This window comes from Calypte anna, chromosome 6 (genome assembly GCF_003957555.1).
Source record: "Calypte anna isolate BGI_N300 chromosome 6, bCalAnn1_v1.p, whole genome shotgun sequence".
Taxonomy (NCBI): domain Eukaryota; kingdom Metazoa; phylum Chordata; class Aves; order Apodiformes; family Trochilidae; genus Calypte; species Calypte anna.
Genome location: NC_044252.1, coordinates 10,204,285 through 10,231,533, shown reverse-complemented (window position 1 = coordinate 10,231,533; position 27,249 = coordinate 10,204,285). Strand labels below are relative to the sequence as shown.

At 40.6% G+C, this 27,249-nt stretch overlaps 1 protein-coding gene across 5 annotated transcripts in view; it reads right to left on the bottom strand.

Annotated features, from left to right (window-relative positions):
- ARID5B (AT-rich interaction domain 5B) overlaps window positions 1-27,249 on the bottom strand; it is a 118,172-nt gene that overhangs the window by 26,985 nt on the left and 63,938 nt on the right. For 4 of the 5 annotated variants that reach the window (XM_030453141.1, XM_030453142.1, XM_030453139.1 and 1 more), the window contains 2 exons: window positions 8,555-8,667; window positions 2,054-2,258 (listed from right to left, as the gene is read on the bottom strand). In XM_030453141.1, coding sequence (XP_030309001.1) covers window positions 2,054-2,258; window positions 8,555-8,667 — 318 coding nt within the window. Of the gene's footprint in view, window positions 1-2,053; window positions 2,259-8,554; window positions 8,668-10,165; window positions 10,326-27,249 lie in introns of those variants that run through there. The other variant, XM_030453143.1, reaches the window with a different exon arrangement.

Sequence of the window (27,249 nt, the reverse complement as noted above, 5' to 3'; positions counted from 1 at the left end):
TTCCATAACTTTGATAATAAAAATTACTCACTGGGAAAATGTTGCTTTTAATTATTTGTTTAATACTGATTTCATTAGCAAGCGAGCCTGAGCCACACACTGGCTCACAGAGAAAGCTTATTGATTGACAAAAATATCCAATAAGTACTGCAGCTCAGGTAATGGCCTCCATAATCAATGAACAATAAGCTGTGCTCTAACAGGTCCTGTACAAATGAACCCAGGGGGAGCACAAATGAGAATTACCATAATAATTATTGTATGGGGAGCTGCGCCTTACCCACAGCTCTGGGCTGTGAAAAACAGAAGCAGCTCCTTCAAAAAATGTGTTGGGAGATGTTCATTAGTTCCTGCAGAACTCCTCCCCTCTCACGTGCTTCTCATCCTGGCTCACTGTTCCACGGGGCCACTGCTTGCTCATGGTGTATACTTTATTTTATTATTATCTTTACACTATTTTATTTTAATTATTTTTATAGGAAGTTTTACTTTATCTTATTTTAATGGCTAGAAGAAAAACAGTTGTCTTAGCTTTATGAAAGGTGTATGTACTATTCACCAACAGTGATTCCCCTGTTAGGGAACTACAAATACTGCAGACTCAGCAATAATGCCGTGGACAACAGAGAACAGGGATCTCTTCCTCCACAGGGAGATGCTCTGTTGTAGTATACATACTGCTGCTTCCTACTAACCTATTTATGTTGGCAATGTTTGCAGAAGTCTTGCTGGACAAACACAGAGTCCCATACTGCAAACACTTCTGCTCTTCTCAGCAAACTTACTCTTGGCATTTTAGTATTTGCCGGATCAGGCCCCTAATTTATAAAGAATGCCAGGCAATTTTCAGTGTATTTTGGCTAAATGTTAGCAGAGGGCCCGAGGTCCAGAGGGGAATTTTAGAAATAATACTTCAGTTTGTCTTTCAAGTCTACCCTGTCCCCATGCTTGAGCGAGTGCAGAACAAACTGGAGGGGAAAATAAAAATCCTCTTTCGACACAAAATGTTCTGAAAGCCTCATTGAACCTTGTACTGTTTCAAAGCTATCAAGAGCTTTGCTTAGGCCTTGATTTAATCTGAATCAATGCATAATGCAACGAGGCTGCTCATAGTACATTAATTTTACTTCCATTTCAAGCAGCCAGTTTTCAGACAAACACTGCAATCATTCGGAGTTATATAAGTTTATAATGGCTGCTGGAGGCCTGTTGCAATCAGTGCCAATTGCTATTAGGTATGTAAATTGTTATGTAAAACATACAGGTTTGACATTCTTCATCAAACTAACACATGGTTTTAATCTGGGAGATAAATTAGAGTAAATAATATTTCAATCCATGGAGTTCTCCCTTTAAGGAAATAAAGTATCATTCAATCTACAGATAAGGAAGAAAAATACCCCTATTTACAACTTACGTTGGAAACTCTGAAAGATCTACATTGTTCTGCAATATTTATGTAAAATTTAGTTACAACTGTATCTTCTTGACCTACAATTGCTTTACAGATTGTGGCACTACAAACTGTACATGCCAAAGCAATTCTAAACGTTGCATTCTGTATTAAACAGATACAATCTGGTTTTATACTCTCCAAAGTCAGTAATTTATTAACTATAAACACATTTGGGGGCTTAAAATATGATCCCTTGTGTGCCTTTCTTGACCACCTTTAAATGTCTTCCTTTAATATTTGTGCTTTCATAAAGAACATCTGGGCACAATAAAGATACGTCATATTATTAACTCAGAAGAAAGGCATTACAGACGATGCAGATTTACAAAACAGAAAACTAGAGAGTTTTCAACATGCCTATTTCTAGTCATAATCAGCAGATTTAAACCTATAAATATCTGGCAGCAACTACCCCAGAAAGAAGAGATGCAAATCTAGGCAAAAGACAGTGAAATGCCTGGACTGGAAAATGTGTAGATATAAACATGGTCCTCCCATCCATAAAGCTTTAAAATAGGCTTCCTGTGCAAACACTTTCTCCAGAGAAGCCAACCCATTCTAAAATGTCAACAAGAAAGTGAGAAAAAGGATACTTACTCTGCTTAAAACCTAAATAGGGTATTCGTTCAATTGGTGTTTTCCTTTCTTTCATATATTTATAAAGAGCCACAAGGAAAGCCTGCTCATCAGCTCTGCATTCTTCACCTACGGCAATCTTTGATTTATCCTCACTTGAGCCTTTTTTACAGTTGCTGTTGTTAGTCTTGGGTTTGGGCAAAGCTGACTTAGCCTCACATTTTACCTGGGAAAAGAAAAAATGTCATATCAGATCTGGGTAACCTTTAATTTTCACTTAAGGAATAAATACCCTCTCCCTAGCCGAATGGATTGTTAAAAAAATTAAGGCCAAACCATGCAACTGTGTTTGAGGGGAAACAAAAGAAGCTATTTATAGAGCTAAATGTCTTGTTCTGAATCTTAGTCACAACATTTTTAAATAGCCACATCTTTAAATCATTATAACCCCTTGGTAATGCTCTCCAGATCTGCATTTTTATGACTATACATTGCTATGTCACAGACAGCCCCCATCTCTCACATACACTTGCCATTAGCAAGTCTAATAATAACCTCTGTTCCAGGACTGACACCGAGCATTGTCAAGCTCCACAGACAACCATGGAGCTGAGGGTGCTAACTCCCTTCTAGGAAAGCTCAGAACCAGCACTGAAATGACACATTTTTCTCTCCTTTGCCCACCAGGATAGGTTCAAACCTTGGCAAGCCTTTCCCCAGCAGAGCTCTCAGCACATGAGTGAAGGTTCTGCTGTAGCATGGACTTAAGTCAAGTGGGTTTGTGCATCTGCATCTGCCAGAGCCTTTCCTCAGAGACAGCATCAGCCCCAATGCGTATCAGTCCCAGAGCTCCTGGTCTCCCACTGGTCTCTGGCAGATGTGTGACAGTCAGGAAGTCAACTAATTGCAGCCACTTTTACTTCTCATCATTGATCAAACATGGGGAAAAACATGCAGTGAGACTGGCTTAATCCTGAAGCAAGTTACAACTTGAGCATTCCTATCATTTATGTACACAAAAAAACCCCATAAAAGCAGAACCTTGCAAGCTGATGTTTAAAAGCTCTCCATGACCAAGACAGGATCAATACATGTCCAGTGAAATACTGGCAGCTTTCTAATACAAGGTAGTGGGGATGGTTACACGTTTTTTGGATTTGCACTGTCCCTTCAGTGGTGTTGAGTGCTGTGAGAAGCCTTCTAGCAGACCCACAACCCATCCAACACACATGCTTTGTGCTCCCAGAGTGAGCAGAGAGACTCTAAGAGCCAGTATTTGGTATTTTAGGACAGCAGAGCTGGATATCTCGGAGAACAGGAAGGCAGGAGCTCTTGATCCTTCCTTCTTCCTACTTCTAAATGAGATTACTGAGTACTTTTTGATATTTTGGAAGCAAGTGCTATGAAGAGTACTGCATAAGTGCCTGTAAACAAACCACAAATATATCACTGCAAATACTATGTTATGCTTATTTTACCTCAGTAAAGCTATGCAATGTTCAGGCTCATGGAAAGCAACATCTTTTCTTTTATATTCCTCCAGGGTATTAACTTTGCAGAAAGCATTGAATTAAGATGAGCTGCCTCCATCATTTTCCACAGCTGTTGAACAAAGCAAAGCTAGCTCCTAACCAGAGGACAGAAGTGGTCAGAGTCTTCCCAGGTAGCTGATGCTGCTGAAAAGTCTCCCTTCTGGACACTGCAGGGTACAGGCTCACTCCTCCCAGGAAATGCCGAAGGGACTGGAAAAGGGGGTGTACTATGGGATTTTTCTTGATCAGTTACTGCTGAAGTATGTCTGCTGTACTACTTAATATTCTCTATTTGTGTGGTTCAAAGAGATATTGTCTTCCTATGGCATAAGACACCAAGTTTTTTGGTTTTAGTAGTAGACATGCTCAGTGATTGAACTTCTGTAAAGATCTTACATTTCACCCAAAACTCAATGGAGCTAATGGGTTTTTTCCTTAATAAATAAACTTTGGCTTTCCTCATTCATTTTTCAGTTAGAGCTGTAACTCCTTAACTTTTTTACTTTGGCTCCTTACAAAATTATTTAATGACTTGTCTTAAGAAGTTTAGAATATACAGTCACAGTTTTTAGCACTGTACTAAAGACTGGGTTACCAGTCTCAAATCTCAATAAATTAATGATTTTTAATTTGAGCTGCAAATTTGTTGCAAGACAAAACTTCAAGCAAATTCACTGGCTCTGGGAACAGTTTTTCAGTTTTGTCACTCACTTGTGAGGTAAAGTCAGTCAATCAATTGATCTTTTCAATGGATTTTCTTTTTCAGACTGGACAATTCAAAGCTATGTTGGCAAAGACAGTCTGGGCACAAATGCTAAATGAAGTGTGTGTGGTAATTCCTGATGGGTTAAAACCATGACAGCTATGCAAGCAAGCTAATGGCAAGGGATGTTACTCCCAAGGAGACAAAAGGAAACAAAGAAAATAGCATTTAGAATGTCACTTGGAGTGAGAAACCCCCACATTACACACCACCTCCTTTTCTCCAGTGTACAGAGAAGCAAAGTCAAAGCACCTGTGGAACTCAGAGGTGCCAAAATGCAAGGGATGGACTCCAAGCTGTGTCAGGTTGAAGGAAGCTTGGATGAAGGCTGCTGTGCTGTATACACTCACTGAGATACAGGCCTCATCTCTGGAACCTTTCCACCATCTAAGGAGAGTATATGGATGAATGACATGACCAGTGATTAAAGAGAACCAAAAGGGCCAAATACCATTCTGGGTAACAGTGGTGTAAATCCAGCATAAACATATACAAGTCAGTAAGAGCAATGCAAGATTTGCACTGGGCACCGCAAACTCCTCTCTCAAAACACAATTTTGAATCTTCCTAGAGGGCAAAGACCTGGAGGAAGGTCCTGATTATGTAGTTTTGCTTGGCTCTGTTCTCTTTGCTGGTCTGCTCAGAAAGCCTGAATGACACTGTTATAAAGGGAGAGGTCAATCTGCCCAGGAGGAGTTGCTCTTTCATTGCAGCCTCAGTGTAATGCCCCCAAAATGAAACTGGGGGCTAAGGCCCAAGCAGGCAACCTGGGGCCATGGTGGAGATGAGTGTACTCAGTGGGGCTCTGGGCACATCTGACCATCTCCTACTGTATGTTCCATCAGAGGCATATGATCCACAACCAAATGGCAAGAGAATGCTCATGGATATACCCGTCTGTTTATATTCTCCTGCCAGAGGTCACACACAACACAGATCGCTACAGTCCTGCATTTTGGTTGCGTCTGGATAACAGCTGAAGTGCTCTGAATAAATCTCCAAGTCTGATATAATGCCAGGCCACCCATGGCCACAGGAAAAGCAGATCCTGGCAACTTTTAAACAGACTTCCCAGATACTGCTGTACAGATGAAGTGAGAGATTTACTTTAGTATTTGCATTAGGAGATGTAATGAGTAGATTCATTTGGGGACAATTTCCATGTTTAACTAGTTAATCTTTTCAGCTCTTTGGCATGGCCACATCAGCCAGTTTTAAAAAGCCTTACAGTGCACTTCTGCACACTTTGAACGGGAGCACTCTTCTGGGACGATGAGGGTTACACTGAATCTTGCAAGTCTCAAAAGCCTGTCCAGTACTGATTGTATGAGAAGCATGAAAGCCTCCAAAGTCCTGCGAGTGTTTGGAGTGAAGTGCTTCTCAGGAGAGTTGATCCTGCCTCAGTAGATGGCCTTGTATTCTTGTGATTTTTACATTCCCAGCCTGGGAGGGAACTCCACTGGGATCTACCCCAGGAGGTAATACCATGGATGCAGTGACTACTAAGGCAATCAAAAGCAAGAAGCAGTACATGAAAAACCCACTTCCCCTGGCAGCACCTGCAGGTCAAGGACCACATTGTCCCTATACTGCTTGATTTTTATCAAGCCACCTACACTGGAATTTACTGAGTTGCTCCTACCTGACCAAATGGTCTTCTGTGTCAGGTAACAGTAAAAGCCTACAAAACAATCTGCTGATGGTTCAAGGTAAACATGCCTAATGAGAACTAAGTTGTAAGAAGGTACAAAGCTCCCTAGTTAGTGGCAGCTGAGAATGTGAAATTCAGCAAGTCATTATAACCAGGTGGCTTCAATGATCTCTGCAGGCTCAAAACCACAGTCTTCAGAATGCCACTTCTGCCATGTCCCAAACTAAATTGAATCTCCACCTGAGAAATGAGGCTGCTCTCAGACACTGGGTGCCATGATCTGAGGATGAATGCAGCACAGCTTCTGGCCAAAATGGATTTTAGCCGGAAGAGGAATATGTCTGGGACTGCTGCCAAAATGTTTCAGCCTCCAACACAAGTGGATTTGCCCCACTAACACTAGCTGTGTTCAACTCCATCCTCCATGGACCCACTGCCAGAATTAGAGATGGAGATAGGACAGAGGAGGAAAACTGATGATGAAGCCCAACATGGAGTCCAAGGTGGTATCCTAACATCCCAGCTGTTCCCAGCAAGGAGAAGACAGTAGATTAATCTCCTTCACCCTCCCCCTTTCTCAAATACACTTCCCCTCCTTTTACAGAAACCTGCTGTAGAGGGGTCCTGATTTGCTGTCCCTCTATTAAAGTATCTCCACAGCCCTGAGACACTGACTGATGTGAAGAGCCACAGTGAAGTCAGTGTGACTGTATGCAAGGACATTGTATCATGAGCATGTCTATTATTTATAATGAAATTAAGCTGGCCAAGATAATTAATGCTATTAATATTTTCACAATGATGAGCACAGTATGACTAGATGAATAGGTGGAATCACTTCTTATCTGAAATGCCCTCCCATTTGACAAGTAGGGTGAACCCAAATATAAACACAGGATAAACAATTTAATATGAAGTGTTACTATTATTTTTAATTATCCAATACCTATTTATCAGGTATTGAAGAGGCAGAATTTCTCATGCTACAGTCTGGGGTGCTTTGACCATACAGTCCATGCTGCAGTTTGCTGGTAGCATTTTAACATGAAAAACAGCTTGGGGGAAGGGGGAACTGAGGCAAATTAAGACATTTTCACACCATGGATTTTGCACATTCTTCCACAGAGCAAAAACATTCCAGCAAACTCTATAGTATCTGGCAGGATCCTGCAACTCCACACACCAAGCTCCATTGCCTTTTCCCATGCCTGTCTAATATAGTACAGACTCCTACTGAGCACAATAGGGCACAAAAAGCAAAGAAACAGTGACTTCAGGGCAAAGCTTCATCATGAACTTCAGCTTCTTTTATCGTCATCAAGAGAAAGCACAATTTTAACTCAACTCCTAAGGAGGAGGAGGAGGTGGAATTTAATTTGCCTTCCTATGAGAAACTCTGAGCAGAACACTTCCACTTGACCTCTTTAACCTCCTGATCTCCCAGGACATTCACTGCATACAACAATACCAATGTGAATGGATCTATAGATTCACTGTATTTCCTAAAGAGATGGTCACAACAATGGACGTACTTTTCAGATACACATCCATCCAATTTATCGAAACAAAGGATTTTGGAGGAAGTAGCCTAAATTCAGTCTATGCAAACCTGTTTAGCTGTTTAGCTTAAAAGTATCACAGTGATGATGTTCTGCTTCAGCTAAAAATCTACAAGTATAGCTCTAAGTAATTTTCCATCTTTGCATCTTACAGTTTCAAATTAAATCATCTTGAAAGAAGCCATTTGTGCCGCTTTTCTTTTTTTTTTCCTTTTTTTTTTTTTTAAGGAGAAAACCAAACTCTTATTTCAGACCACACAGACAACATAGAAAATTGGATCTGAATTACACTACAGAAACTCTGTTTTTAAGCATTTAAGGAAAAGGCACAAACCCATAAATATCTAATAGATTAAGTCTATAAACACAAATCAACGGTTCAATTTTTACTCGCAGTATGGGCTAAACACTGCAGTGCATACAGAAGACTCTGTAAAAGCATGCGCTGTTCCACAAACCCTGGGACATGCAGCTCAGCACTAAGTATTAAAGATACAGTCCAGATTTTTTTTTAAGCTTTTGTACTGAATTTCTGCCTTTATCTTTAAAAAAAGGCAAGATCTTAACATCAGGGTAATGTCATTTGTGTGTGCTTCTTAGAAACCATTAGTGAAGTGGCTCTTGTTTCACAGTCTGTTTATTTTCAAACTTATATTTAGAAGTACACTGTAACAGGGTGAGCTGCTCCCTGGTTTATTTTTAATTCAAAGATACTGTCACAAACTATGTTTGTGTGTCACAGAATGTGAAAGCTAACACTAGATGCCAAGAAAGCTTAAGCACTCCCTGTTACCAACAAGTTGAGATAGCATGAGGTTGTTGGGTGATTACAGTTACTTTAACTTTAAACACAGACATGATTTAAAGTGAAGAATAAAACTATTGGAAAAAAATTACATTTACCTCTCCCAGAAAATAAGTTACATTCTAAATTTGAAACAGTGTGCTGGGAAACAAAGGCCAGGCTGTACCTAAAAAAGGAGAGTGTACTGAAAAGAGTATTATTAAGTGATTTACCTTGGCAACAGCTTTGCTTTCAGAATTATTGTTGGAATCCTTAATGCCATTTAATGAATCTCTTCTCTGTGAGCAAGGCTTCTTTTTGCGTGGTCTGCCTTTAAGATTTGGCGCTGAAAATTAACAGAGAACAATTTGAGCACATTGTCTTATACTGGAGTCTTAACAGCTGAAAGAATAACAAATAATTCCACTACAATCACAGAAACATACACATCTGTCTACAGTAATGCTTATTATGAGACTCCCATCCTCCATGGGTTATATCTTGACACACTATACATTTCTATAGAATATCCCCCAAGGCTAATCTATTCTACTTTCACATAACTAATTAATATGAAGTCAAACACTGGTCTCTGAAGGACTCCGAGAGAAAGCACAAATTTTCTCCATGGTACAAAAAAGAACAAAATAGAATATTAATAGGTAACTTTGCATTAATCAGACTGCTGCATTTGTTATTTTTAATCTTCAAGCAAGAGCACTAACTACTATTTCCAACTCTGGGAAACATCTGGTTTTGGAAATGTTCTGAAATACTGAAATTCCTTACAGCTCCAAGAAATGTTTATATACACTGTCATTCTTGTCAAAGTTCTTCTAAAAAAGTTTAATATAAAAAATGACCCACAAGTCCTGAAATGGATCAGAAAACCCCTTAACAACTAGTTCTAGAAGTTGACAAGTACTGAAATAAGTGATTGATTGTTTCATAAGGGTTACATACCACACATATAAATTAACATGAATCACTTTCAGTTTTGTCCAGTTCTTAAGATAAAACAGCTCTGAAATAACACAGTGACTAAATCCTAACTGTGCTGAGCCATTTTTAAAACGGGATATGGATCATCATAAAAAATATCAGGCTCATCATTCAATACTGGTATTACAATATAAATTATGATCACATCTAGAAATAATAGATGAAGCAGATGTTCACTCATTATTATGTGTCCTGCCTGCTTTCAGGTTTAAAAATCAGCCTCTGACTACTATGGCAACATTTAAAATGACAAACAATCATTAAGTAATGACTGTACCGAAGAAGATAATTTCCTTTAAACCTTTTATTTCTAGGTAACCATTGTTTTCCTTACTTAAAGGGATGATTAGAACAATGTCAGAAATCTAAACACTACAAACCTCTTGAGTGCCTTCTAATTGTTTCTAATCTTACATTTGTCACACAGTAAGCCAGTGGTTTCAGGACATTTTACATTTTAATTAGTTTGCAAACACAATAAAGGGTGCTAATTTGATTTTATAGTTTGAGTAACAGTGTCATATTTGGTCTGCTCAGAGAAGAAGAAAAGCCATGGGTTTAAAACTAAAAGTCAAAAAAACCACATCCTTTTTTATTCCCCCAGCATTGGCACACAGTAAAAAAAAAAAATTAAAAAAAAAAAAAAATATATATATGCATGTACATATGTGTGTAAGTCTATATTTGTGTCTCTATACATATATGTTTATCTCCCTATAGAAAATATCTCTATCTCAAGTGAAGCACATTCTGCTCATTGAAAAGTACCCCAGAAAGCAATTCTGAAATTGTCATCTGAGGCTAACATGCAAAATCAAACAAAGAGAGAAAGAAATTATTACCCATTCCAGTCGACAAACATCTGCCTGATTTATATCTGTACTCATGAATGCTACAGCATGTGACTGCACACTACATCGCTGGAAGTCTCGACTTGGTGTGGATATCAGTCTTAGACAAAATGAACACTAAGAGTATTTGCTCCGTGCTTACAAATCCCCTCCCCCAGCAGCTCCATTACTCATACAAACAGAGATGAGCGCCTCGGCGGGAGCGTGGGATGAGCGCCGAGGACTCCAGCGCGGCTGCCAGACTGCCAGCCCCAGCCACACCACCCTGCCTTATTTATAAACCCTGCTCAGCCCTCTGCCTTTGATGTCTTCCCCATGATTACTGTTTTTTGCACATGACCTGGATGTGTCAAGGACCACGGTTAGCCCCAGGAGCGGCGCCTTCTTTAAAAAAGGTACTGAAGAAAATAGAAAAGTTCCCTCAATTTACTACATGCTGACACAAACATTAGAACATTAACCTTTGCATGGATCCCACAGCCCAGTCCAACCAACGTCTGGAGAGAGATGTAGTCCTGCCAGGATCAAATACACTTTTTGTTTCTTCTTATTCTTTCTTTTTTTTTTTTTTTTTTCTTTTAATAAAGAAACTAGTTCAAGGCTCAATGTTGTCCAAACATACGTGTTATCCCGAGCTTTTGGCACTGTACTTTGCATCACACTATAAAGCACTCCTAATGTTTTGCTAAAAGCTTTAAAAGCAAGAAGGTATTTGTTCCTGAATTCCAGGTATATTGAGCTTGCATATAAACACTGTTTGAATTGGAGCCTTGCATGGCAGAACTGGCACAAACCCACAATGAAATGGGGTATTTGCCTTCTCCCTGTGGCTCATGAGCTGCAGCTGGGAAAATCTGTCCTGCAGCACACAAGGACTGTCCCACATGCCCCACGGTACCACTTCAAATCACTTTAAGCCATTCCAGATCAGACACACAATTAGCAAGAAAGCAAAAGGAATTAATACCAGAAGAGAAGGTCCTTGCTTCTACTATCTGTTCTGTAAAAGAAAACATTTGAAATACTTCCAGTTACACTTGAAACAAAGCCATTAACATTTGCTCCCTAAGTCATTATAAATAAATACATTATTAGAAGATTATTTATATTTCATCTGTATCCATTATGTTTTCCTCAGCTAGGAGATATGACTAGGACTGAAGGTATAATTTACAAATCACATACTTGTTTTCTTTTTTTTTTTTCATTTTTTGTTTCATTTATAACATATTCATGAGCACATTGCAGATTTGTTACTCATAATTATTTTAAAGCAACTTTACACATATATTGTAGCCTAGTCCCAGTCAGTTTTTCTGATGACATTGGATGACCAGTATGTACTGGACAGCTAAGTGAATACTCTATGTTTTTTTCTAGAGGAGAAGGACTTCTGGCACAAGTACTTAATATCTGAAAGAATTCAGTTTCTACACGTGATTGTGCATATGGCTTTCAAATTCATTTTCTGAAAGCATTTGTGGCAGTGAAACCTGATAACATGTACGTTCCCAGAAGGTGAGAACATAAGTAAAGCAAATTAAATTTAAAAAAATGAAAAAATAAGCAAAGAGTTTGCATTTATTTCCCACCCCTTTTAGTCTACAAGTATGAGATACAACATATTACCAGTTTAAATACTTTCTTTCCTGTACATTTGACATGTTTGCTTTTGACAGCTAGTGTTCTTCCCTCTCTCCTCTCCTCTCCTCTCCTCTCCTCTCCTCTCCTCTCCTCTCCTCTCCTCTCCTCTCCTCTCCTCTCCTCTCCTCTCCTCTCCTCTCCTCTCCTCTCCTCTCCTCTCCTCTCCTCTCCTCTCCTCTCCTCTCCTCTGCCTCTCCTCTCCTCTCCTCTCCTCTCCTCTCCTCTCCTCTCCTCTCCTCTCCTCTCCTCTCCTCTCCTCTCCTCTCCTCTCCTTTTCTGCTTCCTGATGTACCTGAAAGAGGGAAAAACTCGGTTCCTGGAATGTCCACTGGGATCCTTGATGGACTGCTGACAAATTTTTGCCCCTAATTTATGTGACACAAAAGATCAATATTAGCACAGTATAGTTGCCCTGTACACTGGAGGCTTGGGATGCCAAGCAGAACACCTCCATGCCTGTGATCAGTAGGTGACAACATCCCAGGAGAGCAGAGATGCTGCTGGTCAGGGCAGGTCAGTGCAGAAGGGCTGTCAGCAGATGTACACCCAAAGCCCAAAGCTCAAACCTCTGGAAGCACAGGGGCATTCATCCACTTGAAGCCCACACATGCCCAAGCATTGCTGACCTAAGGAGCCTCTTCTGGAGACTACAGCTCATCCCAAGCTTGCCAGTCACCACAAAGGGCAAGTGCATTTAGAAAATGGCAATGCTCAAGAAATCCTTGCAAAAGTCTATAGGATAGGTGCAAGAGTAATGTAGTGCCCAGCAGGGAGAGCCACTTTACCTGCCAAGTCCTGGCAAACGTTTTGGTATGACCAGGTAAAACACAGCCAGAGAATGAGCTAGCACTCCTCATGTTGGAAGAGGGGGAGGAGCACAAGGACACACTTCCCAGTTTGGGCTGGTTATCTTTCACATACATGTCACCATTGTGCCTGCCACCTTTACCCATCACCAGGAGTTCAGAGGGACCATTTCAGCACTCCTTGGATGCCAGTTTTACGTCAGCATGTTACTTCCTTGTTTCCCTGAGCAAGAGATCCAGGTGGTGTCATTTAAACAAGCCTGTCCCTTAGAGCCCACCAACCCAGCTAGCTCTTCAGTGCAACGACCACCACTTGCAATGCTGCCCACTGCTGCAGAAGATGCTGAAGCTGTCACAAGGAATGAAGCAAGAATCAAAGTTGAACAAAGATCTAATTCAAGAGCAAGTATTTCTGACCATAAAGAACAAAAGGTGTGATTATTAACTAGCATGCATCTGGTGTGGACTTCATTTTTCAGCTGACTGCTACTTGGAAGTAAAAGTCTTGTGCAACTATCAAGTGAAAGTGTGTGAAATGAGAACGTCGTGAATATCAACAGTTACACAAGCTGTGATGACAACCATTTCTAAACAACTCTTCCATTCTGGAATATGTCTTATTGCCATCTCAGATGTGAATTCTCAGGGAAAATAAAATTATTTATAGTAATCTGTCTAGAGACAGGAATGTTTTCTTCCCCTACATGTTTCAAATGGTTCCTGCGTGTTGTCTGGAAACAGGTAGTCACTGCAAATCACACAGAGATTGCTGCTTGCTTTTCGACATGAGGGATCAGTATTTCTCAGAAGACCATGAAATGTTGACTTGTGACTGAGTGGGGCACAAGGAGAAAACAGAAAAGGGAACAGCCTGGTACTCTGCAAATGGAGTGAGAGGGGAGAGGCTGGAGGTGTGCCCCCAGCCTGCTCCCCCTGTGCCCTGTGGCAAGAGAGATTTCCTTACAAATCACACCCTTCCCACACCTCCTTGGGTCACAGCTGACCACCCCATGACCCTTCTCTACATGCAGGATGGCAAAAAACCACAAAACCATTTAGCGTCTGATGTAATGTAACTGCCTTCAGTAATCTGAAATTAAGACTTAATCGCCTTTTTCTTCTTCCTAGATGGAAACTCATACCTTGCTTCCACCTCCCCAAACCTTGGCTAAGCCCTCACCAATGCCAAATGTGTTTTTATTACAGATCTTCACACCTGAGAGGCTAAATGCAAACTGTGAATTATGCACAGCACAGCAAGTTAAATTATCTGTAGATGTAGACTGGCAAATCTTTGCTGACTAAAACATCCCAGCAAAAAGGTGACTTAGCAATACTGAAGCCCAAAGCCTGCACTTGTGAGCTGCCTATGGACCACCATAGTCAAATAAGAACAATACAGAGGCACTTGCAGCACAGAACTGAAGACCAGGTATTGGAGAGAAGCTCAGCAGCAGGTTTGGACCCCAAAGGCAAGTGAGACACCCATAAAAAAGGGAAGTTCAGGATTAATGCTGCTCAGACCAGATAATTGTTTCCTTAACGCAAGAGGTCCTCTCTATTCACAAAGCCATGAAAAAAACACTTAAAAATTACATTTTTCTCTCATCAGCCTGTGCAAGCATCAGGACATCATAGGTGATCATGAGGGTGAAATGAGGAAGATGAGGAAGGAGATGGTTACACTGCACATCCATTCAGAAAATTCACAAGGTTGTGGCCAGTGCTCTCCTGTCACTACCACACTCATGTGCTCAACTTTCAGGCACACTGTCTGCTCAGTAGGACATGGGAAACAGGAACATTTCCAAGCCTTATAATCTAGCACAACACCCAGCTCTGTGTTAAACCCCAGGATGGCAAATTCTATGCAGAGGAAAAAGATGTAGCTAGGAATGAGATCCATGGGAGCTGCCAAGGTCAGCCATAACTAAACACTATTTTTCCCTGATGCTTTGCTTCATCACCTTTCATTGGGCTGAAGAAGAGGAGAGAAGCTTTGTCTCCTGTGGATCAAAACATCACCTTCTGTGCATCAACTAAGTATTAAATGCCCAAAAGTGAAGTTTTATTTACAGTTTTATTTACACAACAGGTAGTGGAAAAGCTTAGGCCACTCCAAGAAGCTAGCATCTCCACAAGGCACGTTCTTTACCTGCATGCCCAGGAAGGGGAAGTTATCAATGGAGGTAACATCACCTCCCCATTACCAAGTCAATGACCAATTCAGCATCAGTTGGGTCAAGTCCATGGCAAGAATGCAATATACTGTATACACATGGCCACCAAGGCAAAATTAGTCAAGACAAAACGGCTGTTGGATATCTAACTTTAACAGGTTAGTTATAGCAGAATTACCTCTTTTTTAGGAGTTTGATTATCATTGGAAGTACAACAAGTTGAACATTCCTCATAACATTGTTCTCTGGATGCACATATTTGGCTAATGTAAAGGATGTTAAAGGGAGGGTGTGAAAGAAAACAGTGGCCTTCACACTGCTGAGGTCAAGCTATGGTTGGCACTTTGTCAACATCAGTGGTGTAGCCAAGAGTTTTTAATGAGCCTGGAATGCATTACCTCATTTGTCATACCTGGATCACTTACTCATGCTGAGTCCAAAATAACCTTGGACCTTGTTGGCTGCTCAACAAACCATGTAAGTAAACAGTACTTTACTCGCACCTAAAGCATGTACTTTTTTCTTGCTTGCTCCACATTTCTTACTCTAGAGAACACATAGGCCCACGATCAAAGTTCTTGCCTTTCCCAGGCCTCTCTGATCTGCCTAACCATTTCCTGATACAACTTCTGATTCTGGCTTGCTGGTACCCCCAGTTCTCAGAAACACTTCAGAAGTGGGAGAAAAAAAAGGAAAAGCAAAAGGGAGGACAATCATTGATGTATTTTGCTGAGGAATGTACCACCACAGCCACTCAGCACTGCTAATATATTTACAGTTTATTTAACCAGATCCTGGCTGCCTGTTGCTTTTGTGACCATGTTTCTGTCCTGTAGAAAGATGAAGGGAAAGGAAGGAGCAGCAGTATTTTTGCCAAGTGCAAGGGTATGACAATACAGAAAAAACCCCACAACTGAGCTTGTAAAACTGCCCCGGGCCATCAGCAAAGGGCCAGTGGAAGATCTGGGTCTATGTTTAGGGTGGGGCTACAGAAATCAGGTGAGCTCTAAACATGAGAAGTGAGAATGCACCAGATGGAGGGTCATCACAAAGCTGGAATTGATGTGGAGCATTGGAAGGTGCAAGAGGTTAACAAGCAGGGATGTTCTGTGGTGCTGAGTTTAGAAGAGAAGTGTGCTTGCATGAGACAAGCTGCAGCACACCTGCTAGATGCATCAATAGTCTCTCCTCCCTGTAGGACACCTTGCAGAACATCCCCTCATAGCAGTCTTTTTCACTATGCCAGTCCTTCATACATCTTCCAGTTTTCAAATAAACACACAAAAGCTCCAATACTCAGCTTGACTCTAAGCTGCAAAACCATCAGTAGACCCAGAACTGTCTAAAAGACCTTCCCTCTCAGGCAGGTGGAAATGGCAGGATGTGTCAGATCACAGAACTATTCATGATTCAGGTGCCAAACAGAAGCTGGAGGTGCCATACAGAGGTGCCTGGCCATCAAAGTCAAGGTGAGAAGAATGGTCTCAGATCTCTAGAAAATCTGCACTGGCAGGTGGCAAATAGCTAGCTGCTGAGGACACCCCTAAAGCAGCCTGGCAAAAGTTAGCCCTTGGCTGAAAAACATGCTTCCATGTTGCACCTTTTAAAATGTAATGAATAGAAAGTTAACAGTTTTAATGGTTTTCACACTTACCCCTCTAGGGGGCTTCTGGCATTCTGCAATATCTGAAAGTTAAGAAAAGCATATTGCTGTATTTAAGCACAGTCTCAAAACCTGTTCCAAGGTTCGTTAACCTCACATACTGTTCTGGAGTCCCAGCTGCTTCCTTAATTTCTTCATCACCTCCATCTCCTTGTTTTCTCTCATTCACTTCATTCCCTTTTCTGCATCCTGAGTTCAGGATCTTACATTTCATTTATTTTCATTTCACCCCTCAAAGTTTATTTAGAAGCTCCTGCCTCCTGGACACAGGGTTCAAGAAGGAGGGCCTGGGGCTTTTATCGCCCAGGCACAGCGAGTAGAGCTGGCGAAGAGAAGCAAGTTGCAACCAATCTTGTATTGCATGAAAGGGTCAGTAATGAAAGTGGTTGGAAAATAAAGCAAAAGATCAGACTACATGAAAAAAAAAGTTCAATAGAACTTTGTTTAGAAAAAAAACGGTATGAATTGAAATTGGAGAAACTCTCCACAAGATCTTAAGTACACCTGTGGAAGTGAGTGATGAGCACTTACCAACATCTACAGCACTCACTGAGCTCTGAAGGTAACACAGCCTCTCCACAAACATGCACCTCTTGCCTATTGAAGCAGCACATAAACCAAGTTGAATATTAAAATTATTTTTACTAGGCTTTTTATAAATACAAATACTTGTTTTTTCCTTCTTTATAATTGAACATGCCAAATCTGACCTGGAAACTTCCAAGTACAGCAGCTAACAACCTTGCAGTGAACACTAAGGAGTCACGCTGCTTTCTAACCCACACAGAGAAACAGCCAACTTGTGTAGCCATTTCTGAAAGTTTTGTTTTGGAAATGAGATATCCCATGCTCCATGTGGGGAAAATCAATTTGCTACCTCTCTAAAGAAAACATTCCTCATTTGGAAATAAGTGAAACAGACACTTCCTTGTGTGGATTAATGTGGAGACATGTGACTTGCTGCAGACTGTTGTTTTGACCCCCCTCCTGACCAGACAATCTCTGAAAAAAGCAAAAAGGTGGTATTTTTCATGGATTACCATGCAGGCTAGCTTGCTTTTAATAGTTCAGAGTCGTTGCAAATACCAGGTTGGCCAATTATAACAAAAATTGTATGGTTTTTGTTTCCGTAGAAAACAGGAACAAGATTCAGGACAGGGCTTGGAGTCTTGCTTTCTCCATTTCAGCATGGTTAAGAAGTTAAGACTTTAGCTTGATCCTGGCTTCTTTATGTCCTGCTGACTAATTTGAGTTTAAGAAAATGGAAAAAGTTTGGGGGGTTTTTGGGGACAAAAATCTATGCACATGTTATAAATTATGAAGTGCAGTAAATTGAAAAGGGAAGCCAAAGACTTCAGATAAAAATCCATGCCTGACAAATAAGTGACATTAAAGTAGACCTTAGGGCAAATTAAAATAATAATAATTTAAAAAGCCAGTGTAGGCCTATTACTGGCTGTAGATGACAGGATTATTATTAATGATTCAAAAGGAGGCAGAGGTGTTTGGTAAATATTTGTTCCATACTTGCAAAGAAGCCAGATGATATGCTTGCAAAAGAATATAATTAAAGCCAGTCAATTGACTTAATTTTACAGAAACCAGATCTTAACACAACAAAAAAGAAAAACAAACAAAGCACCTTATTTTATACTTTGAAACTACAGACTTGGTTAGAGAAACTAGCTGCATGCATGAAACTTACCTACATTTCAGTAAGATGGCTGATTTAATACTAGATAACGCTTTGATTGAAAAGCAGCACTACATCATTTTGTTCAAGCATATATTAAATGGATTAAGAACTGGCTAAGTGACAGAGCTAAAAGCAGGCATCAGTAGGGAATTTCTGTAAATGAAAATATTTCTAGTGCGATTCCACAGGGGTTGCTCTTAGCCTTGCTCGTATTCAACATTTTGGTCATTGAAAGAAATGGGAGGTCCCTGATGGTAACACTGACATTGACACAAGGACTGGCACAATGCTAACACTGAGTCATACAAACTAGTAATCTGAAGGAAAAATGGACCATGCACACATAATGCTCTTCAGTACAAGCTCCAGCATGAAACTTGCGAGCAAATACCACAGGAACCACTGACCAAGCCATGGGTGACACTCCACAGGCCACCCCCAACTGAAATCTCCCAAATGGAAGATGGCGTGGCCAAAGGAAGGTCTGAATAATTCAAGATATGCTGGGATAGAGCAAAAATTACAGAGAACTTGACTTCAAACTGTGCCTCAAAGGTGAGAAAAAGCTGGTACTTGGAAGGGAGGAGGCACAACCAGGAATCCTTAGGCACTGCTGTCCACATGCAGCATCTAATGCCAGCATATGTGTATGACCAGCTTTCAGAAGACCTTCAGGAAAAGCCTGAACCAGACACAAGCTGGTGTGCAGAGTGCAGGAAGAAATGCATGCGATTTGAAGGTCTTTGTGAAGATACCAGACTGGAACTGGGCATCCTGCCCCAGGCACAGTGAGGGCTGGGTCCAGGCTGCTGCCGGGAGAACCTCAGCGCTGCGGGCGGCTGCAGCAGCCTGGCTGGCTGCAGGGAGCAGGCGTCCAGCTGTCTGGCTGAGCTCCCCACTCAAACAGCTGTTTTCCGTCTCCTTCAGAAAAAAGGTGGTGAACTGGATGAAAGCATCTGCCGGTAATTTTGGCGGATGAGCCACTACTTGGGGTTCATACCAGATTAGATGACTCAGTGCTTCTTCTGGTGAGAAAGTGCATGAGTATAGGATCAAATACTGTAAAGTACTGTGCTGTGCAGGACAAGGAACATGAAGAGCTGTAGCCTTGATTCAGCAAAGTACATGCCTAACTTGTAAAAGACCTGGAGCATGCAAAGACCTCTGATGACCTCACTGAATTTATTCACATCTTTGAGGCTGAGCATGTGTTAAGCACAGAACACAACCAAACCACCATGACTCTCTCTGCCACTAACAGGAAAGAAGCATTCAAGCCCTGAACAAAGAAAATGTCATATCTCATCATGAAACACCACGTGCTTGGGCAGTATCACAGAAGCAGACATGGGTTCATCAAGTTTCCCTTTCCCTCAGAAATCTGTGGTGAGCCTCCAGCTTCCAAGCCCTCCGCTCCCAAAGGTCACCTCCTAGGAAGCTGCACCCATTGGACAGAGCTTCCCTTTCTGTAGGAAGATCACACCAATACTCAAGAAGCACACACCTGACTTCTCAGAATAGTCTGTGGAAGGAAGGGAAGGAAAAGGGAAAAGAAAAGGGAAAGGAGAAGGAGGAACAGGAAAAGGAAAAAGGAAAAGAAAAGGAAAAGGAAAAGAAAAAGAAAAGAAAAGAAAAAGAAAAAGAAAAAGAAAAGAAAAGAAAAGAAAAAGAAAAAGAAAAAGAAAAAGAAAAGAAAAAGAAAAAGAAAAGAAAAGAAAAAGAAAAAGAAAAAGAAAAGGAAAAGGAAAAGGAAAAGGAAAAGGAAAAGGAAAAGGAAAAGGAAAAGGAAAAGGAAAAGGAAAAGAAAAAGAAAAGAAAAGAAAAAGAAAAAGAAAAAGAAAAAGAAAAGAAAAAGAAAAAGAAAAAGAAAAAGAAAAAGAGAAAAGGAAATAAAGAAAAAGAAAGAAAGAAAAGCCTGAGCAGGAATAAATGGATTATGCAATAGCCAAGACAAAAGCAGCACAAACAGGGCAGTGAGAAGTGACAATACACAGCAAACCCGTGCAACTCAGCCTATCCCGTCTGAATGTAACAGATCACCCAAGGTAGACCTCCCATCAGAGAGCTTCTGAAAATAAAAGCTAAATACGAGTAAACAGCAAATCCTAAGGTGGCTTCCTGGCAATATTTCCTTTTCTCCCTAGTAAAAGCCAGCATTTGTTTAACTGCTGCCCAGCACAGTCAGCAGTACCCAATGGAGACGTGACCTACATACCTTGGAAATAGAATAGAAACATAGCCAGTCATATCCACACAGACAGGCAGATGAGATGGGCTAATTGACTGGTAAAGGATGGACCTGTGCAGAAATTCATGCAAGAAGCTTAAAATGGATGGTTTTCTGAGACCTTGCTTTTGGGAATGACAAAGCAGGTAGGAAGTTATGATCATCCAAATGCGCACAATGTGAACATGACAAATATATTATTTAAATCTCATGCATTTCTGATTTGTAACTGATTATGTAAGAAAAAAGTTATTACTTTTATTGCAAGAATATTGTGATTTTCTTTCATTTTTTATTTTCTTTTGCACTTGATCATTGCACTGTGAAGCAATGAAAATTTGTTAGGCATCATCAGCTTGCATGAAGATGTTAGTAAAGTTCAGCTGCCCACCAAGGACCTGCACGATGTGGTCAGTGGGTGGCAGCCTCAGCCCTGCACCCATTCACACCTCTGGGTCATCACCACATTCACCATCAGCAGCTGTCAAGGGCTTGGCCAGGCACCCCATCACAGTGCACACAGCCCTTAAGAAGTTCAGGAACAGCACTGCTCCTGGAGAGGGCTTGGGGCAAAGCCCTGGCACCTCCAGGGACCTGCAAACCCCTGACACAGCAGTTTTAATGCTGGGCTGTGGTGGGGATGCTGCTGGCTTGGCACTGCTGAGCGAGGGAGTGTTCTGCACTTTTTTACCAAATGCAGCAGTGATAACTCTGGTAACTTTGTCAGGTTGTGTACAAATAGAAAGCGAACCTCCATAACTGCCCAAATAACTGGAAAAATGGTGGTTCTGATATCCTGATGGTAAGATCTCATGCACAGTTTTAATTTGGCACAAACCCCGTGAACTCGGTGTAGTTGTCCCAAACATCAACACAGACAGAACTGAGCCCACCTCTGAGATACAGCCCCAGCAAATCTCCAGCACTCAGAAAAATCCAAATAAAACAGAGCTGTATTCATTAATTTATCTGAGCAGGGCAAGGTTTAAACTCAACATGGAGTCGGTTGTGCAATATTCTTTCATAGTCAATACCGGTTCTTAGGAAATTATTTGAGGGAATTAAGTGGAGGGACTATTAAACAATTTACACACTTCCTTGTGTTTCAGATGTCTAATTATAGCCGTGTTTGTCTCTCCCCACAGAACTGCTGTATACCACATGGTATGCATATTTCAGCATCCAGCATTATTAACTCATGACCGACTGTCAGTTGATCATTATCTAACACATGGGGTCTGCAAAAAAAGCCTTATTTGGGCAAAAGCAGCCCGCTGACCCGCTCCCACTGTATTTTCCCCCAGAAGAACTTATTATTCGCTGTCAGTGGAAACTCAGAGGTTACATATGTGAAATGTGCAGACAGGAAAAGAAATCCTTCCCAAGTTTAAACACTTAGTTGATACTAAAACCATCTCCAGCTTGCTAAGTTTAAAGAAAACTCTCAGTTGCCCTCTAGTGTCACCCGGCTGCCATGCCAGGCAGCCTGCTTGCTGCAGCCAAGGTCACATAATACGACCTGATTTCATGCGATGAGATTTACTGTATGTGTAATATTTCGTTTAAAAGGGCAAGGGAGAATGTTTTCCCCTCCAGAAAATTACAGAGCTTGGGCCCCTGGAAGCCCAGAGCCTGCATGATGTTTACTGCTGTAATTGCGGCACATGACACACTGGTTTTATGAGCGAGAATCTCTGAAATCACTCTGCGTGCTGCACTCCATAAAGTTCATTCATAACTAAAAATAGACTAATGTACAAACTGATTTAGCATTATACTGAAGCTAAGGAACATAGGGAGTCTGCAGAATTCCCTAATATGGAAGAGAAGCTGAGTTTTCAAAAGCAGCAATTTATTTGTTTCTGAAAATGGACAACATATGTGAAAGATTTAATATACAGAACCAGGTGTATATATAGTATAGATCTTCGTATGTGCCCATTTTCATTCTATATAAAGACTTTACACAGCCTGAAACTATAAATTTAATAATAGATTACTAAATTAAGTCTGCACAATCACTTCATAAAAAAAACATTTCAATTTAAAATACAGCTGTAGGGGCTTGGACAATTTCCTGCATAATAGAGGCCCATCCCTGAAATGTAAATAACACCGGTATTAAAACAAGTCAATCAGGCACATCAGGAAAAAAAAAAAGGTACAAGAAAACATAAATGCATTTTCCAGCCTACCCTTGGTAAGGAAGCCAAACCTTTATTTTATTTGAATGCTGCTTTGATAAATCATTACTGCTTCAGCTGACTTTTTTTTTTTTTCTTTCCCCTAAATGTCCTGTTTTTCCTAAGAGAAATCCAGGGCCTATTAAGTCTTAACATTTGAATACACCAAACCATCAGGGTTTTGAAATAACAATTATTCACTTCTTTCCTTGTGTACAGTCAGCATTCTTAAAATATTGTTACTATAAAATTGAACAGCGTGCTCTTCAGAAACGCATGATGTTGCTGGCTCTGGTTTTTTCAGCTGCAATTGTGCAACTTTAAAATTCACTTCTTTCTCAATGCTTTTTCCCCAAATAAATACCTCTGGTAGTTATAAGACTACAAAAACAAGTTAGATTTTTTTTTTTTTCTTCTATTACAGGCCACCTGTAATATTATTGACTGATTACACAGTAAAAACAACAAAGAAAAAACGATGCTCCTCCTGACAGCATCTGGAAAGGCTTTCACATTGTATAGGAATCTTTAGCCTCACTTCCAATAAAGGGACTGCTCCACTCCCAGACTGACCCACTCTTCCTGCTGCCAGATCCAGGTTTTCCTAGAAGTCTCCCCACCAGCCATGACCTGCTACTGCTTTGTGTTTAGGAGACCTGACAAAGCGACACGAGCAGCCAAACCTTCTGTATATCTAATTTTAAACAGATAAAAGTAGCACCAAGACAAATCAGCACCTCTCCTGTATTTCCAAGTACACTATTATGTAGACTTGGACTTCAACTAAAGTGAATATCGAGACTCATTGTCCCAAGAGATAAATATTGACTGAGTAAAAGCAAAGGTCAAATTGGTCAATATTTACTCAAGAAACTCTAACTCTGGATACAGTGTGAGGTACACTGAATATCTTCAGCTACCTCTGGCAATCTTTTCATTATGACTAAGGATTTCCAAAGTACAATCTTCTCCCCTCTAAAACTAATGTTAAAAAACAAACAAACCAAAAAACCCCTCACCCACACCTAAGGCAAATAGGAAGCTTTCCATGCCTGTGGCCTCAGCATAAGAAGTGTTGATTTGCAAATGCTATTTATCCAGCTGCATGCCAAAACTCAGTAGCCCTGACCTCCAAAGATGTGAATAATAACAACTTTCTGACTCATCACATGACAGTATTTCAGAAAATCATGAACAGGAATTTATTCTTTGGTGAGGATTAACACACCCCCTTCTCCCTCCGTCTCAAATATCTGTAAATTAAGGCTGAAATTTTATCTTGGGCTTCTATTTTACATAAGGAATTACCTCAAGACAATGTCAATCAAGAACTTTGGGGGAGTTATAGTCCTATTATTTATTGTGGTAAGTATATAAATCCTATTATCAAAGGTTTCAAGCTCACTGCCTGATTTCTAAGGATCTTCTACCATGCTAGTTTTATGTGAAGCCACAGAGCTATGGACTCTTCTCTCCACAGAGTAGCACTGTTGAAAAGAAGAATTCCAGGAAATTTATAAAGGCCAATTTTTCTGAAGATGCATGAGGAAGGAAGACACACAAATCCTCTGGAGTTTGAATGACCTTATTCCCCCAGCTCCCCCTGGCACCTTAACATGGCCACTCAGTGACCAGGAAGGTACCAACCCTTCTCCTCCTCCTCTGCTCGTTCAGATGGTCTGGCATGGTGGGTGAACTATTTCTAACCTTTGTGTTCACTAAACAGTCGAACAGCACAGATCTGCTGCCATCACCATGGAGATCAGCTGGTTTCAAATTAGGCACAAACAGTTTGTTTCCTTTGCTATTTTTATTGTGTTTTAAGCCTATTATTCTCCTCCCACCCTTCCCTTTCTTTATCTTTACTGCCAATTGAGGAAATCTGACTTTATTGCAAAGTCAGATCCTAGCCATGGCCACTCCTGGACTCACTGGAGGATCGTAGTGATCCCTCCTTCTGAATTAACTTTCCTTGCTGGTTGGCAACCAGAAAGTCTGCACAAGGTCTGACTCTGCAGATGAGATGACAAAGAACGTGCAAATAAAGTCCCTGTTAGCTGGAAGGAAAATGTGAGCCTTGCTCCATGTAATTTTGTAGTTAGGCCTAGTAGGGACAGGGGAATTAATTCATTCTGTGCAAAAGGGAACAGTAGGGAGGCTTCAGTCTCACATCTGCAATGGCAGGAATGAACCACCAAGGGCTGCCATGAGAGAAATGGCAATACCTGGAACAACAGGGAGGGACCAGGATGGGGACAGGACTGTGCAGCAAAGGGGGGCAAAAGGCAAGCAGCTGGCAAAATGACCTGAGGAACAGGAGGGCTGAAGCAGTGGGGAATGGGGGAAGCCAGACTTCTGCACTGTTTGAATTACACACCGAAAGCAAATAAATCGTGTACCACTAAGAGAGGTGCAAGTGTAACTCCTTCACTGGGTGACACCTAAGGCTACTGAGCACCCTCTAATCCTGGAAAGGATCTCTGAAAGCACGGAGGAGTTGCCTGACTCCCAAAGACATGAAGACTCTAACAGAAGTTCCTTTGGAGGCACAGAAAATGACACAAGGACCAATAGATAGTGCTGAATGTAGGTTTCCCAAGTTGATGGGCTCCCTGTGCCAAAAATGCAGCAAGCTGGGATCTGACAGTCCCAAGGAGGCATATGCCAAATGCCAGCCTTTCCCACAGCTCTGTGGCAGGTACATTGCTTCCTTTAAAACAGCATCAAGTCTCCATTAAAACGTTCCTGCTTCTGGAATCATATGCAATCCATAATGTAGAACTTCAGTTTAAAGACCAATTAAAAAAAAAATAATAAAAATCAGTGAAATACTTCTATGAAACTGGAGATCGATCTGCAGCCCAAAACTTCCAGTAATGTAGTGTTTCAGAACTTTAATAAATAATGCTTTTATCTTGATTGCAAAATAATACCCTGACATGAAAACACAGAGCAAGGTAGAAAACTGTTCAACAGGAATTAAAGTATCACCCTTTGCACAGAAGAAAGCATTGCAATTATTGGTGAAACACATTTTTCAAACTTGTTAACAAAAAATTAATAATTACATACATCACTTAATTCTGCAAATGCATATCTCGTGAAGTACCCATTAGCTAACCATGCCTAGTTCAGTTTTAATGTACATGCAGGCTTTGCAGCACAGAGGGGATGTAACTATGCGAGCGCTGGCACAGTAAACCCTGAAATGGCAAGTGCTATTAAATTGAGATGCAATCACGTTGAAAGGGAAACATTAACAAACAGCAGACAATTGAGAAGAAAATACAGGGCGCTTGTGTTCTAATACATGTGCTTCAAAACCTTACATAACTATTCATTGTCTAGCTCATCTGGCCAGGGGCCCTGTTTGCTCTACGCTATGCTATACTAATTTTATAATAATAAACTGTTACACAAGCTTTATGCAGCCATGCATATGAAGAAGTTGTTGAAGACATTACATTTGATTATCTTTCTAGCAAAGACACCATCTTGAAATTAAACATAGCCTGGTAGAAGTATACGTGAGTTTAAAAAAAAAGGGGGGGGGGACACACAAATGTGAATGTATCATTAAAAAAAAAAAAAAAGGAAAAATTCCTTTCAAAAAGACTCTCTTCCTCATCTGAGAATCACCTTTGCACTATGCATGGCAGATGAGTACCACTAATCCCGTAATACAATGCAAGAATCTGCATGTTCCTGGACTACGTTTGTTTGAAAACAATCACTGATTTTTTGGAAACTCATGCTTTTTTTTTTTTTTTTTTTTTAATACACCACCTTTTTGTAAAAACAAGGCAAAATGGTTTACAAAGCCAAGAGGAATGCATGAAATAACTAGGGTTTAAAAACCCTTTATGTTATTTGCTGCTTTAGCATGAACCAACATGAACCACTGAGATGCTTCAGCTAAGATTTATTTGTACCACAAAGCGTTCTGTAGGACAGCAGTTGGAAAACATGGGGAGGAAAGAGACGGGACACAAAAGCATATATAGTATGAACCAGATGCAATCCAGAGAAGTAATTTCATATTCCACATTTGTCTATGGAATTGTCTGAGAATTTTCTGCTGAACATTATTTCCAGGTTTATCACAGCAGTTCAAAACTGGCTATATTTAGCCACTGACCAGTGCCAGAAAGCACTACCAGACTATAGGATCATGACATATTTTAAGTTTGATATCTCATCAACCATCAATGCCAGAAATAAACGCCTTTATAATCAGAAAGAGTAAAAGCCTCAGACCTCTAGGATATACGAGGGTTGTTTCTTTTTCAGCTCTAAGTCACCCAATATCAACCTCAAAAATCACATTATTCTGATTACCATTGTGCATGTGCTACTTCCAAACCACCCCCTACATATTTTGATTTCAACATCTTAACATTTAATCTGAAAAAAACACTAAAGCTAGTAAAACAATGGTTTATGTGGGGCCTGTGAGACAGTGCCACATGCAAACACCACCACCACATACCAAAAGCAAAGAGTTGGCAGTCAATGGGCACCACAGTCAATGAGTGTAGGAACAAACCCCAGAAAGCTTTAATGGCAGATTCTGATTTAAATCACATCATTGTCAATCCCAAGTAATTGACTCCTGTGGATTTACATGAGCAGAGAGGAGATCATAATCTTGCTCTTAGAGATGGTCATAAATCTGA